Here is a 17657-nt window from a genome sequence, read left to right as displayed (position 1 = left end):
CATCTTCAAAGAAAAAAAAAACAGAAAGTCTAGTTGCTTCTTGAACAAAAAGACGCACCTTTGAGACAACCATGACTTGGATAATGGAGAATCACGAGGTTTCTGTTCACCTCTTCCAACTATAATTTCTTTCTCCAGAGAATTTTCCTGCACATCATGGCCAAAATAAGTGAGACAGTTTCGTGATTTTGCCTTCTGGACGCATCCAATCTCTTCTTAAAAACCTCCAGGGATGGCGCACCCACGACTTCTGGTGGCAAGCAGTCCCCCTGGTTAATTGTCCTCGCTGTTAGGAAGTTTCTCCTTAATTTCAGGTTGCTTCTCTGCTGGATGAGTTTCCATCCGTTGTTTCTTGTTCTGACTTCAGGGGCTTTGGACAATAAATTGACCTCTTCCTTTTTAAGACCGGACTGGACAGCCAGTGGGATGAAATGGTGTAGGGTCTCTTGAATGAGCATGGTATGTGTGTGTGTGTGTGTGTGTGTGGACTAGAAGACCTTCAATTTCCCTTTCTGCTCTATTCTGCTTCATTGATGGACGGTCCACGAAGATCGCTTCCTACCCTCCTTCCTCCTCCTTCTCTTTTCATCTCTTTCCAATATAGACCAGCTGTATCTTTTACATGAACCACAGGATTTTTATCACAGATTGGACCAAGAGAGTGACGTGGTACCGGTAAGTCAAAACCAACTTGTTTTCAGATGGGGAGGGAAGAAATAGTGAGGAGGAGAAGAACGGTTGGGTGGGGTGATATGGCCTCTGCTCCCTCCCACCAGAGCTCCTTCGGTCAAATAATCCAGGAACGGGGAGCGGGGAAGAAGCCACCCAACTAGGGTCACCATAAAATGCAGAACTTGGCTTTTAGTGGGTTTCAGGATTTCTGAGAAGAACTGAGAATCTCCTGTTCTCTGGACCCTGGAGATGATTTTGCCTGACCCAGAAAAGACCAACAGAGGACAGTATCTCTGAGAATTCAGTTTGATGCTATTTGAACTTGGTGGTTTTCTTGTAGATGTTCCGTGACCGACTAAATAGCTTCTTCAATGCTAGAAGGGAGGGTGTGTGTAGAGAGGAGGAGGAGGAGGAGGAGGAAGATTGTGGGGTCCTTGGTGCTCTCTGAGCTGGGTGGTTTTCTTGCAGACGTTCCATAACCCAACTAGGACTAGAAGGGAAGAGTTGTAGAGAGAAGGAAGAGGAGGAGGTAGAAGAGAAGGTGGTGGAGGAGGAGGAGGTGGAGAAGGAGGAAGGGGAGGAGGAGAATGACTGTGGGGTCCTTGGGGCTCTCTGAGCTTAGTGGTTTTCTTGCAGACATTCCATAACCCAACTAGGACTAGAAGGGAAGAGTTGTAGAGAGGAGGAAGAGGAGGAGGTAGAAGAGAAGGTGGTGGAGGAGGAGGAGGTGGAGAAGGAGGAAGGGGAGGAGGAGAATGACTGTGGGGTCCTTGGTGCTCTCTGAGCTGGGTAGTTTTCTTGCAGACATTCCATAACCCAACTAGGACAAGAAGGGAAGAGTTGTAGAGAGGAGGAAGAGGAGGAGGTAGAAGAGAAGGTGGTGGAGGAGGAGGAGGTGGAGAAGGAGGAAGGGGAGGAGGAGAATGACTGTGGGGTCCTTGGTGCTCTCTGAGCTTGGTGGTTTTCTTGCAGATATTCCATAACCCAACTAGGTAACATCATCAGGACTAGAAGGAAGGGGAGTTGTAGAGAGGAGGAGGTAGAAGAGGAGGAGATGGAAGTCGAGGAGGAGGACTATGAGGTCCCTGGTAGTCTCTGAGCTTGGTGGTTTTCTTGCAGTTGTTTCATAACCCAACTAAGGGATAACATCAGGGCTAGAAGGCAGTGGGATTTGTGCAAGGAGGAGGAGAAGGATGAAGACTTGGTGGAGGGTAGAAACGGAGAAAAATGGTTGGGTTGGGTGGCTCTTCTGTCTTCCTCTTGGTGGGGAGGAGAAGAGAGGTCCTTCCCCCTTTTTTTTAGCTCAGTGGGGATGGGGTGGTTTCATCCTTCTCGGCAGAGACTCCAAAGATGAAAACAACGTTATTGAATGCAAGCACTGGAAGTCCTACCACTCGGAGGACATCCTCTCCATGGATGGCTACGCCAATAAGCTTCTGGTCACCTCCTCCAGCAACGGAGACATTGTCCTCTGGTACGTCAACTCTGGGCAAGCCTTCTGCCGGTTCAACGCATCCGAGAGTCCGCTGGCACTCGTTCCCAAACGGGTAGGTGCAGAGAGCTTTCATGGCAGGGGTCCTTTGGCCCCTGCCCAAGGGCTGGACTTCCATTGCTACACCATCAAGTGACCTCTGCCTCCAGGACACTGTGGAAGCCAATAGGGTGGGGTATTCTTAGTTCAGGTTTGACAAATGGCAGTCCAGTTTCTTCTTGGAAGCTTCCAGGGGTGGCGCTCCCACAACTTTCGAAGGCAACTTCTGTTCCATGGGTTGATTGTTCTCCCTGTCAGAAAGTTTCTCCTTATTTCCAGGTTGAATCTCTCCTGGTTCAGTTTCCATCCATTGTTCCTTGTCTGGCCTTCAAAGGTGCTTTGGAGAATAGTTTGACCCCTTCCTCCTCCTCTCTGTGGCAGCCTCTCAAATATTGGAAGATGCTCTCCTGTCTCCCCTTCTCTTCTCTAGACTAGCCAGGCCCAGGCCTAGTTCCTGTAACTGTTCTTCAGACATATTAGATGGATGGATGGACAGATAGATACATGATAGAGATAGACAGATAGAGGTGGATAAATAGAAAGATAGACAGGCAGGCAGGCAGGCAGTCCTCCAATATTGGAAGGTCGCTATCATGTCTCCCCTGGTCCTTCTCTTCCCTAGACTAGCCAGGCCCAGTTCATTGTATGTTTTAGCCTCCAGTCCCCTCATCATCCTGGTTGCTCTTCTCTGCCCTCTTTCTAGAATCTCAACATCTTTTTTATAGTGTGGTAACCAAAACTGGATGCAGTACACTAAGTGTGATTTTACTAAGGCTTTATGGAGTGGTATTAATACCTCCCTTGATCTTGATTGTATCCCTGTGTTAGTGCAACTTAGGGTTGCATTGGCTTTTTTGGCTGCTGCTGCACACGGCTGGCTCCTATTTAGCTGGTTGTCCACTAAGACTCCAAGATCCTCCTCACAGTTCCTGCTATTGAGCCTGGTTTCACCCAGTCTGTATGTGCACTTCTGGTTTTTCTTGCCTAAGTGTAGGACTTTACTCTTCTCTACGTTGAATTTCATTTTGTTGGATACGGCCCAGTGTTCTTTTCTGTCAAGATCCATCTGGATCTTCAGCCTATCTTCTTGGGTGTTAGCTATTCCTGCCAGCTTAGTATCATCTGCAAATTTGGTAAATTCCCTTTCTATTCCATCACCTAAGTCATTAATGAAGATATTGAAGAGTCCTGGGCCTAAGATGGAACCTTCTGGCACCCCACTGCTTCTTTCCCTCCATGTAGACTTAGACCCATTAAGGACTACGCGTTGAGTACAGTTTGCCAGCCAGTTGTGAGTCCATCTCGTGGTGGTGCTATCTATTCCACTTTTTTCCTAGCTTCTAGATTGAACTGTGGGGGTCTCTGATGCTCTTTGAGCTTGGTGGTTTTCATGCAGACTCTTCATGACCCAACCAGGGAATGTCATCATACATACCGCATTCCTCTCACATTTGATATCAAATTTGATATGTCCTGATAATCATTACTAATACTTCACACCTTTCCATTAGCTATCAAATCTTATTCACTACGTAACTTGCAATAATCTTCTCATTGGATTATAACTATTAATTAATAATAAATTCATAATTTTTGAATAGTAAATAAAAAGATATAGTGAATATAGTAATAATTATATAAAAGAAAAGAATATTTAACACCTTTGTTATTCTTGTATATTTCATAAAGACAGCTGCTTATAATTTGTTTCTAGGTTCATTTACGTGTTTTCCCTTTATGGACTACCCAGTTGTACCATTTGTCCCATATCCTATAATAATCTGTGTCCTCCTTCCCATTGATTTTGAGTGTGAGGCCCCAGTAAAAGCACAGTTAAAAGCAGAATGAAGAGCAAGCTTAAACTTTGTAGGTTCAACATTAAAATAAAAGATTTACAAGATTCCCAAATGGGATCCATCTTACTGTAGGGAGGCAGCTGTGGTCAGCCTGGTCATAAGTCTCCTTTGGTCAGGGCTATCATAACAATGAACAAATGGTCATAACCCAAGGACTACCTCCAATTAAGGCATCCAGTGCAGAAATAATGACTGAATGTCTAGTGCGAAGAAGGCTGTTGCGTCAAATACCTTTCCTGCAGCTTTTATGGGGTCTTGAAAATTGAAGCAGTCCCATTTCTCAACTTAGGAGTTTGCTGTGCGTGCAGAGCCGCCTCCCCAGAGTGGTGAGGTCAAGAAGGTGGAGACCCACCCGAGTGAGAATGAGAAGAAGTACTGGGCTTACCCAAGGAGAGAGGTGACCTCAAAGTCTGATCACCCTGTGAGACCCGCCAGTGCGAAAATCCTCATCACGTCTTCTTCTGGTTCCACCAAGCGTCCTTCTTCAGCAGTACTTGGGAGCCGGACTTCGAAACCTCAGGTAATGGGTGGTCTTGGGAGATGGAGGGAGATGGAGGGAGGGTGGAAGGACTTGGTGTTCTGACCCAAACCTTGTTCCAAGGAAACAAACTCCAAACGGAGGTAACAGCAAAACCTGTTAATGTTTATTTACGAATTCCGTTCCTTCCTGGTTAAAAAGCTGTTTCAAACTCATTGTCTCTGATAAGAACGAGCCTTGCCAAGGAGATGCAAGGCTGCCAAGAACACAAGATAAAGTTGCCAAGAAATAGTTCAAACACAAAGAGTCTGCAAACACCAACCAAGAAAGTCCAAGCCTCCACAAGGCTTGAGTGCAAAAACTTCTTTGCTTCCAGCTGGCTTTAATCTCTTAAGGGAGGGGCCACTACCTTGCAGCCTTACTCTCGGGTCACCCATGCTGCTATAGCTGCTCTTTCTTGCGAGCAGCTCTGTGCGCACATGCGCACAGGCTCCTCAGGGGCCTCCTCATCACTGCTGCCAGCCTCCACCATCTCTGAACTGACGATCAACAGCTGATCATTGGAGCGAAATGATCTCTGGAGCGAACTGACGATCAACCCAGCTGATAGTCAGACCAAACTGACTATGAACAGCTGATCATTGAAGCAAACTGACAACCAACAGCTGATCTTCAGCGAACTGTTGATCAACAGCTGATCGCTGGAGTGAACTGACGATCAACCCAGGTGATAGTCAGAACAAACTGACGATCAACAGCTGATTGTCGAAGCAAACTGACGATCAACAGCTGATCATTGGAGCAAACTGACGATCAACAGCTGATTGCTGGAGCGAACTGACGGTCAACCCAGCTGATACTCGGAGCAAACTGACTATGAACAGCTGATCATCGGAGCAAACAGATGTTCAACAGCTGATAGTTGGAGCAAACTGGCTCGCTCACAGATGATCTTTGGAGCTACCAGTTCAGCCAAACCAGTCCAAACTGGTAGAATACCACCACTGCTGCTTGCATAACAATTGGTGTGGTGACTGCTTGTGTGAATATCTTCCAGAAAAAAACTTATCTGCTATGTTACTGCTGGCGACAAGTGGCAATCTGCTCTACCATGCAAATCAGCTGAGAGGATATAGGTAAGTACAGTACAGCGGTAGACGGGTGGGCCCATGTGATCATCACAGCGAGCCGGTTCACTGCCAGCTGATCATCAGAACTAGGGTGTCAGTGTTCCAGAAAGCCTCCACTTCAACAAATAACTCTGAGACAGACATGTTCTCAAGGGTTCCTTTTATTAGAATAGTAGAGTAGTAGTAAACTGGCACATCCGAATCTGAAAGTTCTGGGTTTCCCTGCAATAAGTAAGAAATTACGAATCCACCCTTTGCACCCATCATCGCATCACATGCCCCAATCGCCATCCATCTGAACTCGGGACGTCCACTCACCCAGGTGCAGAAATGACACGACCTTGACTGAGAAGAAAAATGCTATTATGTCTAACCATATGCACTCCAAGGAATCCACCCCTCCCATTTTCCCAGGCTGAAGAATGTGACAGTGCGGAAGCTTCTGATGCTAATATGGCTTCCAAAACTGACATAGGGATTTGCCCGAACTGGTCTAAACTGGTAGAAATCCCAGCCCTGGACGTGATCTTGCTGGGCTGCTGGCTGATGTTAAAAACCAGGGGACCCATGGAGAGCTCTTGCGGTGGTTCCTGGAATTGTGTTCAGTTTTTCTCAATGTTGGCCTGTTGTGGGTGGGTTGATGGTTTCTCCTTCCTGGAATGTGGCCTTGAATCTTCTCCAACAGTTTGGGTGTGCATAATACATCGAGCAATGAATTAACCTGACTGCAGACACAGTAAAAAAACAAAAACAAAATTTCGTTGTCTTCTCTCCTGCCTAAATTGGACAGGGATTCTCTTTCCAAGCACAATCCTTACAGACCAGACTAGAGAACAGAACGATAGAATAGGTTAGAGAATAGAATAGAGAATAAGAATGAATAGAACAGAACAGAACAGAATGGAATGAAATTGAATAAGAAATTAGACTAGACTAGAATTCAGAACAGAATAGATTACAGGAAAACAGAATAGAATAGAAGAAAACAGAACAGAACAGATTACAGAACAGAATTGGAGAATAGAATAACAGAATAGATTACAAAATAGAATATAATACAAAACAATCAATTACAGAATAAAGTAGAATAGATGACCAGAACAGAACAACAGAATAGATGAAAACAGAAAAGAATAATTACCAAACAATATAGAATACAAAACAGAATAGATTACACAATAAAATAGAATACTGTAGATTACAGAACAGGACAACGTATTAGAACAGAACAGAACTGAATAGAATACATTACAAAATAGAATAGAATTACTAATCACCAAGCAGGTTGCAAAAGGCATCTTGAATTATGGTCTCTTCAATCCATGGAGTAGACATGGAGGCTGAGAAGAGCAACGGACGGTCTTTGAAGTAGAGGAGGGGTGCGATGCTGGGTGTGACTTGGGGTGCTGACAAAGGCAACTGGGTTTTCTTGGGCTTTTTTCCCTTGAAAACACTTCGCTTCTCATTCAAGAAGCTTCTTCAGTTCTGCCTGGATGGAGGGGAACGGAAGGATTTATATTCTTTGCAATCCTCTGGTCGTTAGCGCTCTCTCTGAGAATCATTGAGGCCACTTGGGTATAGGATTCAAAAACCCCTGAGTGGCCTCAATCAGAGGTGGTATTCAGCAGGTAACCGATAGAGGAAATTTTGAGTAGTTCAGAGAACCAACAAATCCCACCTCCGACTAGAGATTTTACAGTATCCTTCCTCTGCCACGCCCACCAAGCCACGCCCACAGAACCGGTAGTAAAAAAAAAAAAAAATCGAATCCCGCCCCTGGCCTCAATGACTCAGAAAGAGTAGTAACGACTAGAGGACTGCATAGAACACTGTATAAATCTTTCCATTTCTTCAGCATTCCATCAGAACTGAAGAAGCTTCTTGGATGAGAAGCGAAATGTCTTCAAAGAAAAAAACCCCAGAAAGTCCAGTTGCCTCTTGGAGGGATGGGTGGGGAAAGCACCTTTGGGACAACTGTGACCTGGATGATGGAAAATCTCCATAAACCTCGGATCTCGTGTCTCGACAGGCAGCTTGGAGCTCCAAGAGCAAAGTCAAGAGTGGCAGCACTCTCCATCATCCCCTGCCTGTGGTGGAGAGCTCCTTCTTGAGGAAGGGGAGCCTGTCATGGCAAGAAGAGATCAAGGCTTCCCAACGATCGGTAGAGAAGGTCAGTATTTAAATGCGGGTCTCTTCCTGTTCGGTCCTAGGCCCCACCCACCCCAAAAGTACTAAGTCAATTCTCAGTCCTGGCAAAAACCTCTTTTATTGCATGAATGTGAATTTGTTTCATTCACAGCCAGCCAACCGCTTGGCGAACAGCCTTGCGAAGGTAGACTAAATGAGCTCAGGCCTTTATCAGTCCTGGAATGCTGCCCGGTAAATAGTTCCACGCTCGGTGCTGGCAGGGAAGGGCTGGGTTGCACACACAAATCTTCATGAGTCTGGAATGAACAGACAACCTCCTCACTACTGTCCTCCCAGCACAGATGATATTACCTAGTTGGGTAATGAAACATCTGCAAGAAAACCACCAAGCTCAGAGAGCACCACGCACTGCACAGTTATCTCCTCCTCCTCCTCCTCCTCCTCCTCCTCCTCCTCCTCCTCCTCCACCACCACCACCACCACCACCACCCACCCCCTCCAATCCCACTCCCTCCCAGCACTGATGACATTACCTAGTTGGGTAATGAAACGTCTGCAAGAAAACCACCAAGCTCAGAGAGCACCAAGGACCCCACAGTCCCTCCTCCTCCTCCTCCTCCTCCTCCTCCTCCTCCTCCTCCTCCTCCTCCTCCTCCTCCTCCTCCTCCTCCTCCTCCTCCTCCTCCCCTCTTTGTTTCCTCCTTCTCTTCTCCTTTTCCTTCTCTTCCTCTCCTTCTCTTTCTCCTCCTCTCCCTTCCTATTTCCTCCCTCCTCCCTTCTCATTTTCCTCTTCTACAAACCCTACTCCCTTCTGATGATGTTACCTACTTGGGTAATGAAATGTCTGCAAGAAAACCACCGAGCTCAGAGAGCACCAAGGACCCCACAGTCCATCCTCCTCCCCCTCCTCCTCCTCCTCCTCCTCCTCCTCCCTCCTCCTCCTCCTCCTCCTCCTCCTCCTCCTCCTCCTCCTCCTCATCCTCCTCCTCATTTCCTCCTCTTCTCCTTTTCCTTCTCTTCTCTCCTTCTCTTTCTCCTCCTCCCCTTCCTATTTCCCCCTCCTCCCTTCTCCTTTTCCTCTTCTTCTTTAAACCCTACTCCCTTCTGATGATGTTACCTAGTTGGGTAATGAAATGTCTGCAAAAAAACCACCGAGCTCAGAGAGCACCAAGAAAGCACTTCTTCTTTTCCTCCTTCTCCTCCTCTTTCTCCTCCTCCTCCTCTTCCTCCTTCCCATCCCCTTCCTCCCTTCTCCTTTTCTCTTCTTTAAAAAAAACCCCTCCCTTCTGATGATGTTACCTAGTTTGGGTCATGAAATATGTAAAAGAAAACCATCAAGCTCAGAGAATACCAAGGACCACACACAGACTTCCTCTCCTCCTCCTCCTCCTCCTCCTCCTCCTCCTCCTCCTCCTCCTCCTCCTCCTCCTCCTCCTCCTCCTCCTCCTCCTCCTCCTCTCCTCCTCCTCCTGGCTAGCTGGGGAATTCTGGGAGTTGACGTCCACACCTCTTGAAGGGACCAACTTTGCAAAACACCAATTTATCCCAAGTCCCGACTGATGATTCCATCTCCGAAGGATATTCTAGACATAAAAATGATCAGCACCTCAAAACCTCTTTCCTTTGCGAGCCAGAAGAAACCAGCACCTCCTGATGAACCCCGAAAAGTCCAGATTTTTGACATCCCAAAGCAGCAAAATTCAAATCGGGCCATCTTGGTGCTCTCTGAGCTTGCTAGTTTTCTTGCAGACATTTCATGACCCAACTAGGGAACATCATCAATGCTAGAAGGTGTTTTGGAACCTAGTTGGGTCAGGAAATATTTGCAAGCTGAAGGAAAGCCACCCAGCTCAGAGAGGACTCCAGAACCAGGAGAGAGTCTGCTTTCCTATATCCGAGAAAATGAGGGGCAGCCATGGGGCCGCGAAGACGTCTCTGGGATCTTCAGCTGCCCTATTTCCACCTCTCCAGGTTCTCTTCCTGAAGACTCGTGACCGGAAGCCCAACGTGGCCATTTTGCTCACCAGTTGCATGGATGGCTTCCTTTATGCCTGGTCGGTGGAAAATAAAGGAGGGATGTTGGGCAAATTCCGAGCGAGCCACGGCCATGGCAGGGACTCCGTGGTTTGCACCATGTCCACCGATGACAAAGAGTTGATCCTCTTAACTGGAGATTCCTTGGGATACATCAAGGTCAGTATCTTCTTCTTCTTCTTCTTCTTCTTCTTCTTCTTCTTCTTCTTCTTCTTCTTCTTCTTCTTCTTCTTCTTCTTCTTCTTCTTCTTCTTCTTCTTCTTCTTCTCCTTCTTCTTCTCCTTCTCCTTCTTCTCCTTCTTCCTCTTCCTCCTCTTCCTCTTCCTCTTCCCCTCCTCCTCCTCCTCCTCCTCCTCCTCTTCCCTCCTCCTCTTCTCCTTTTCCTTCTCCCTTCCTCCTCCTCCACCTCCTCTTCTACTTTTCCTTCTTTTCCTCTCTTCCTTCTTCTCCTTCTACTTCTTCCTCCCCCTCCTCCCCCTCCCCCTCCTCTGTTCTTCCTCCTTCTCTCCTTCTCTTCCTCCTGTCTCTATCTTCTTTCCTTTTCTTTCTCTTCTCTTCCTCTCCTCCTTCTCCTTCTTCCTCCACCTCCTCTTCTCCTTTTCCTTCTTTTCTCTTCCTCTCTTCCTTCTCCTTCTTCTACTTCTTCCTCCCCTCCTCCTCCCCTCCCTCCTCCTCTGTTCTTCCCCCTTCTCTCTTCTTCTCTTCCTCCTGTCTCTATCTTCTTTCCTTTTCTTTCTCTTCTCTTCCTCTCCTCCTTCTCCCCCTCCTCCCCCCCTGTTCTTCCCCTCTTCTCTCCTTCTCTTCCTCCTGTCTCTATCTTCTTTCCTTTTTCTTTCTCTTCTCTCTCCTCCCCTCCTCCTCCCCTCCTCCATTCTTCCTCCTTCTCTCCTTTCTCTTCTCTCCTTTCTCTTTTCTCCTCCTCTTCCTCCTCCTGTCTCTATCTTCTTTCCTTTCCCTTCCCTTCTCTTCCTCTCCTCCTTCTCCCCCTCCTCCTTCCCCTCCTCCGTTCTTCTTCCTTCTCTCCTTCTCCTTCTCTCCTCCTCCTGTCTCTATCTTCTTTCCTTTTCCTTCTCTCCCCCCCTCCCCCATCCTTTATGTTTGAAGAACATGAAAAAATTCCTCCCGCACTTTAATTAAACTGTCCCTGCAGGGGAGACACCCTGTGAAGTTTCACCTTGTCGGTTTGGACTCCGTTCATTTCCTTGGGAAAGTGGGCCATAAATCCGCACTGGGGGGCGTGAATAAAGAAAAGGGTGTCATGTAAAGCTTCCAATTTCCTTCTCCCAACCTGCCAACCCGTATGAGTAAATACTGGGCACTGTTGTGAGAAAAGCCAATATATCTCAATTTATTTGTCACTCTTCCAAGGTAATCTGGAAATGGATGACTATAATGTATTTTTAGGACAAGGCGGTATCATCTATGCATTATTTTTACAGACAAGCGTTGATGGATTGCCGAAGTAGATTGAGAAGACACATTATTCCGGCCAACTAAGCCATCAATTTCAATTCTCCCAAAGTCAGAATGGGTCAGGATTGAGAATCAAGAGACAAGAGCAAGCGGTTCTAGCTAGTCCTTGACTCACGACCACGGCCAACTCCCAAATTTCCTTTTTGCTAAGCAAGAAAGCTCTTAAGTGAGCCTGGTCTCATTTTACGACCGCAGTCGTTAAGCGAATAACGGGGGCTGTTCACGGAACCTGGCTTCCCCACGGATTTGGCTTGTCAGAAGGTCGCCAATGGGGATCAAGGCACGGCAACTGTCACAAATACGGTTGCCAAGCATCCGAATTTGGACCACGCAACCTCAGGGATGCCCCATGCAACCTCAGGGATGCGGTAATGGTCATTAAGTGTGAAAAACGGTCGTAAGTAACTTCTTTCATTGCCATGGTAACCTCAAATAGCCACTAAGCGAGTGATTATAAGCCAAGGACCCCCTGTATAATCCTAAAACCATTCCTTGGATCTTGACTTTCTCAAGATCTTCTCTTGACCTGGAATTGAGTTGGTTTCGACACGGTGCCAAGGATGTGAACCAGCGGTGGGATTCCAATATTGTTGCCACTGGTTCGGTGGGTGTGGCTTGGTGGGCGCGCTTTGCACGCAGGTGCACACTTGGTGTGCACGCACGCACCAAACCCCCCCTTTGCACAGGCACACGGGCGTTCTAACTCGCCTCCTGCAAGCCTGGACGATCATGGTTGCTTTCAGCAGCTGCCGCGCGGCGCTATTTTGTGCCGCGCGAAGCGGCTGCGCTTCAAATTCAGCGGGATAAAGGTGAGTCGTGGCTGGGCCCAACAGCGGAGCGGCGGAGAGAACCGGTTGAGTCTCCGCTGCTCATCGCTGCTCCTGGCTCGGCCCGAACTGGGCCGAACCAGTAGAATACCACCACTGATGTGAGCCTTGTACATTGGGGAAACCAAACATCCGCTTCACCAACGCATGGCGCACCGTAGGAGAACAAAGGCATCGGGATGAGATTCAGCCACCCACCTGCATTTAGAACTCAAAAGTCCACTTTTCGGAAGACAGCAACGTCTATAATTTGGACAGGGAGGACCGCTGGTTCGGAAGAGGGTGTTAGGGATACACCCCTAGCAGGATCTGCAGGGCAGTCAGGCAGGCAGGCAGAATATGTGAGATAAACGTTTTGTAGCTTACACTCAGTAAAACATACACAGTGCCAATTAAAATAGTTTTATTCCAGCAAGAGTTAAAGCATAGTCAAAACAGTCCATATATCATTCACTTAGTTCAGTCCGTCCAGGGATTATTCAGTTGCAAATTCCAGTGTCGAAAAAAAGAGGTCAGTAAACTTACAAATATCAGTCTGGTGATATATCTCCTCGCAGTAGAGAGATATGAAGAACTCAAAAACTCCTCTCTTCCTTCAGCAACTCTTCAGTAGGGGAAACACGCAGCTAACAAACCATCAAGCATCCAATCAATCCAGTAAATTGTCAGTAATTGCCAGCAAACCGTCAGGGAATCGTCAGGTTGTCTTGCTCCCTCTTATGGTGGTTTCACACCACACCCAAAATACATGCTTTACAGTTAAAGTGACACACACTCAAACCAACAATTATAGCTTATATATATTATTTTACCCAAACTACGTTAGGTGACCTTGTTATACCTAACAGAGGGGTCCATGAGGTCATTTACGTCCAAATTGAACAGCCTCTCTTTCATTAGACATTGTCTATCTCCAGTCTACAACACGGTCCTTTCAGCAGGTCCAAGAAGGATTTGAATTCATGGCTAGGAAAACGCCGGGGAAAACGTCAGGAAGGGCCAAATTGGCCAGACGTGAATGTAGCTCTTCGGAATGTTTTTTTTCCCTCTTTCTCCAGATCTGGGACATCATGGATTACTGCACGGGGCCCGAAGTACAGGATTCCAAATTGGATCTGGCTGAGGATTTTCAGCCCGAGAGGAACTCCTTCCATGACTTAATCCCGGATTACTGCAGAATTGCTTCGACTTTCTCAGAAGACAGAGAGATTGAGCAGGTTAGCAGAATAGCACAGTTGGGAGGGACTTTGGAGGTCTTCTAGTCCAACCCCCCTGCTCAAGCAGCGGGCTCTTACACCTTTTCAAACCAATGTTTGTCCAATCTCTTCTTGAAAACCTCCCGTGATGGAGCGCCCACAACTTCTGGTGGCGAGGAGTTCCACTGGTTAATTGTCCTCACTGTTAGGAAGTTTCTCCTTAGTTCTCGACTGCTTTCTCTTCTCGTTGAGTTTCCACCCGTTGCTTCTCCTCCTGCCTTCTGGTGCTTTGGAGAATGGCTTGACTCCCTCTTCTTTGGGGCAGCCCCTCAGACATGCTATCATGTCACCCCTAGTCTTTCCTTTCGTTAAACTAGCCATGCCCAATTCCTGCAACTGTTCTTGATATGTTTTAGCCTTCAGTCCCCTAAATTAGAATAGAATAGATTTGGAAGGGACCTTGGAGGTCTTCTAGTCCAGCCCCGTGTCCAAGCAGAAGAACCTAGACTATTTCAGATAAGTGTCTAGTAGCCTCTTCTTAAAAGCCTCCAGCGATGGAGAGTCCATGATTTCTGAAGGCAAATCATTCCACTGGTTAATTGTCCTCACTGACAGGAAAACGGGAATTGCATGACCACGGGGACACTGCAACAGGCATAAGTACATGTCAGTTGCCAAGCCTCTGATCTCTGACCATGTGACCACGGGGATGCTGCAATGGTCTTAAGCGTGAAAAATCATCAGAAGCCACTTTTTTTTTTTTTTTAGCACCGTTGGCATCTTCCAACAGCCACTAAGTGAACCATTGTATGTTGAGGATGGATCTGTATTGACGATGATTACATCATCTCATTTTTTTTCTCTCTCTCTTCGTCCAAAGTTTTTGTGGACAGTTCTGCTTTCCTGCTGTGATGATCTGGGGCGTGGCACAAAGGCAACCCAGCCAGAGAATAAGTAGAGGTCCCTTTATTAGCTCCAACTTTGCCCCTAATGTCCCGGTTGCCTTCTGGTCTAGAGAAAAACTCTCCCAGGAACCTGCAACAGCCTTTGGCTGCAGATATTCCGATGCGAAATGGTGTAAACAGAAAACCTTAAACTATAAATCCAACAAAGGAAGATAAGGTAATAAATACGGCAGGGCAAGATAAGGTGTTCCAGAAGTGAAGTAACACAGCAGTAAATCCAACCAGTTATGAAGATGCCAGGAAGTCCGATAACAGCAGCCAACATTAGATAAACTCAACGTTTGCTCCCGACAAACACCCCTCCCAACTGCCTCTCCTTTAAACTTCCTCCCCAGGTGTGCCTTGTGGAGGGAATCAGGACCCTTTCCTCCTTCATAAGCCACACAAGCCATGTTGCTCCCTTCTCTATTCCTCCCTGCACACGTGAAGAGAGGATGGGCCTTGGTCTTCCTCTGAACACCATCTCCCTTGTTCTACCTCTCCCCTTCTCTGCCCAACCTGACTTTGCCCTTCCCCAGATTCCTCCGCAGCCAATGGAGCCACACTCCCGCTCCCTGCTGGCTGTTCATCTTCCTCCTTGGATTCAGACTCTGACGGGGTGGGTGGGTGAGAATGACCCCCACGCTGCATTCTGGCCTCTCTCTTTTTCTTTGCAGGAATATGAAGGCTGGGTCACCACCCTAATCCCTCCGGTCTGCCTGAGTTCTTGGAGGGGTCACCTGAAAAATGTGATCAGCCTCAGATACGTGGAAAAATTCAAAGCTGTCCTCACAGCCAGCCAAGATGGCACCATTAAACTCTGGCTCTTGACCGGCAGACACATCGGTAAGGCTTCTTCATGGGCCTTGCGTGGGAAACGGGAGAGCTAGTTCAGGGTGGGCTAAGGGGATGAGAAGTGAACCTTTTATTTCGCACAAAGACGCATTCTCTGAGCTGATATATCTTGGCTGGGTTGGTGTTAGTAAGTCCTCCTCTACCTATCAATAAATGTGTTATATATTGCTGATTATGTTATCTAGTTGTTTCTTCTTCTTCTTCTTCTTCTTCTTCTTCTTCTTCTTCTTCTTCTTCTTCTTCTTCTTCTTCTTCTTCTTCTTCTTCTTCTTCTTCTTCTTCTTCTTCTTCCTCCTCCTCCTCCTCCTCCTGCCTCGCTCCTCCTCCTGCCTCGCTCCTCCTCCTTCTTCCTCTTCTTCTCCTTTTCTTCTCTTCTTTTCCTCTCCTCCTTCTCCTTCTCCCTTCCTCCTCCTCCACCTCCTCTTCTCCTTTTCCTTCTTTTCTCTTCCTCCCCTCCTCCCCCTCCCCCTCCCCCCCCTCCTCCTCCTCCTCCCCTCTCTTCACCATCTCTATGGGGTGGCTTAGCCCCAAAACCAGCCAGCTCAGGGTGCTCCAGCGGCGAGCATGGATCGAAACTGCACACGATCGCGGTTTTGGTCTGTCAGCAAAGGAACTCAAACCGAAAGTCAAAAGGTTTTATTTTGAAGATGCTTCTGGGTTGTTATTGTCGGGTGTGGGACATCAACAGGAAGCCGTGATGCTAGAATTCTGTTCTGGATGTCCAGTTAAATTTGTTTATATCATTGGTATCTAACACCAGATAAGTTATCTTGCTTGGACGGAGGGTTGGACTAGATGACCTACAAGGTCCCTTCCAATTGTCTTTATCTGTATCTACATCCGGTGTCAAATGAACGTTGGAAGTACCATGTTTCCCCTAAAATAAGAGCCACCAAAAAAGCACCAGGTCTTATTTTGGGGGGGATGTCATCCACTGACTAAACTCACTGGTGTACGTCACCCCCGGCCTCCTTTTCACTGTCAGAGGCCTTTAGGAGCTTCTTCTTCTGCGGCCGGCAAGGCTTTCCCGAAGGCCTCTGTGGCCGATAAGAGAGCTCTGGATCGATCCTGAGCTTTGTTCTCAGCTCCAGAGGCCTTCAGGAAAGCCTGGCCATCCTTGCTGACTGCAGAAGAAATCGGCTGGCAAGGCAGGTGTCGGGATGTGCGAGGCCTGGCTACACCTGTCCAAAAGTAAGTAGTAGGGTAGCTCCACCTCTTCTATCCCTACCCTAGCTTAATTTTTACTCGTGCATGCTGGAGTGGCTGGGGTCTTAATTAGGGATTATTTTGGGGGGTAGGGCTTATATTGGGCACACATGTAAAAATCAAGCTAGGTAGGACTTACTTTCAGGGTAGGCTGTATTTTCAGGGAAATGGTATAAAAGCCAAGAAGCGACTTTTTATCATCTACAGCAGTGGTCCCCGACCTTTTTTGTGCCGCAGCCCGGTACCGGCATCAGAAAATCATCCGCGGCCCGGTACCGGCATCAGCACGCATGGCAAGGCGAGCCGAGCGACTGGCCAACCAGCCGTCCCCTGCTTCTCCCCGCCACCTTCAACTCTTCCTTTGTACCTGTGTCGATGGGCTTCGCGGCGGCTTCGGGCCAGTCGCTCGGCTCGCTTTGCCTTGGGTGCTGAAAGAATTCTCGTGCCTTAGTTTTGTTCGAAGCCGCCCCCCTCTCGATGAAACTAAGGTGCGAGGATTCTTTCAGTACCCAAACGCCGCTTTCTACCCGGAAAAGCTCACCGGAAGCACTTTTTCATCAAAACAAGATGGCGGCGCCCAGCAAACTGGCGGCCCGGTAGAAATTGTTCCACGGACCGGTACCGGTCCGGGGACCGGTGGTTGGGGACCCCTGATCTACAGTGGACATGCGATAAAGCAAAAAATAAAATAAAATTGGAGTACGATTCATATTTTCATACAGGAAATGTTCAAAATGGAGATAAAGATGAAACCAGAACTTTTCCTTTGGGGCTTAATGGAATAAGACCTGGAGGAAAAAAAAAAAAGGAACTTTTATATATGTTCACAGCAGCAAGATTGTTGTATGCCCCAAAATGGAAGGACACTTCGAGTCCTACCGTGGACGATGAGTGGTTGCAGACGTTGATGGAGTTGGCCGAAATGGCAAAATTGACCACTTTGATTAAAGAAAACAACACAAGTCCTTTTGTTTCCACATGGAAACCGTTTCTGAACTTCGTGCTTGAAGTGGAAAAGAATGAAACTTGGATTCTAGGTTTTACAGACTGATAGATTTTTGTAGAAATGGCTGGTTCATATTATTATGAAAAAAGCAAAAAGCTGTGATTTGATGTTGACGCCTTATTTTATTGCAACAGAATACAGAAATCAATCTTTCTTTCTTTTTAAAAAAAAATCCTTCCTCACTTCTCTTCCCCATATTCCACCCCACTGTTCTCCTATTTACTATCGTATTTTGTTCCTTATTTTATTTTATAACCCAATAAAAATGTTATACTAAAAAAAAAAAAGTTTGTTTCTGGAT

General features: G+C 47.1%; 1 protein-coding gene and 1 long non-coding RNA gene across 2 annotated transcripts in view; one reads left to right on the top strand and one right to left on the bottom strand.

Annotated features, from left to right (window-relative positions):
- Positions 1-17657, bottom strand: part of LOC148125983 (uncharacterized) — a 352312-nt gene that overhangs the window by 159231 nt on the left and 175424 nt on the right. The window lies entirely within an intron of this gene.
- The window catches only part of EFCAB8 (EF-hand calcium binding domain 8), a 55228-nt gene that overhangs the window by 32584 nt on the left and 4987 nt on the right, over positions 1-17657 (top strand). Inside the window, exons 17-23 of the mRNA XM_087928690.1 lie at positions 605-675; positions 2012-2219; positions 4349-4579; positions 7697-7837; positions 9787-10008; positions 13208-13366; positions 14967-15135. Of these exons, the coding sequence (XP_087784816.1) occupies positions 605-675; positions 2012-2219; positions 4349-4579; positions 7697-7837; positions 9787-10008; positions 13208-13366; positions 14967-15135 (1201 nt within the window). The remainder of the gene's footprint in view (positions 1-604; positions 676-2011; positions 2220-4348; positions 4580-7696; positions 7838-9786; positions 10009-13207; positions 13367-14966; positions 15136-17657) is intronic.

The sequence above is a fragment of the Pseudonaja textilis genome, chromosome 3, assembly GCF_049901715.1.
Source record: "Pseudonaja textilis isolate UNSWEBS1 chromosome 3, rPseTex1.2, whole genome shotgun sequence".
Taxonomy (NCBI): domain Eukaryota; kingdom Metazoa; phylum Chordata; class Lepidosauria; order Squamata; family Elapidae; genus Pseudonaja; species Pseudonaja textilis.
Note: the sequence above shows the minus strand (reverse complement) of the source record. Positions and strands in the feature narration are given on the sequence as shown.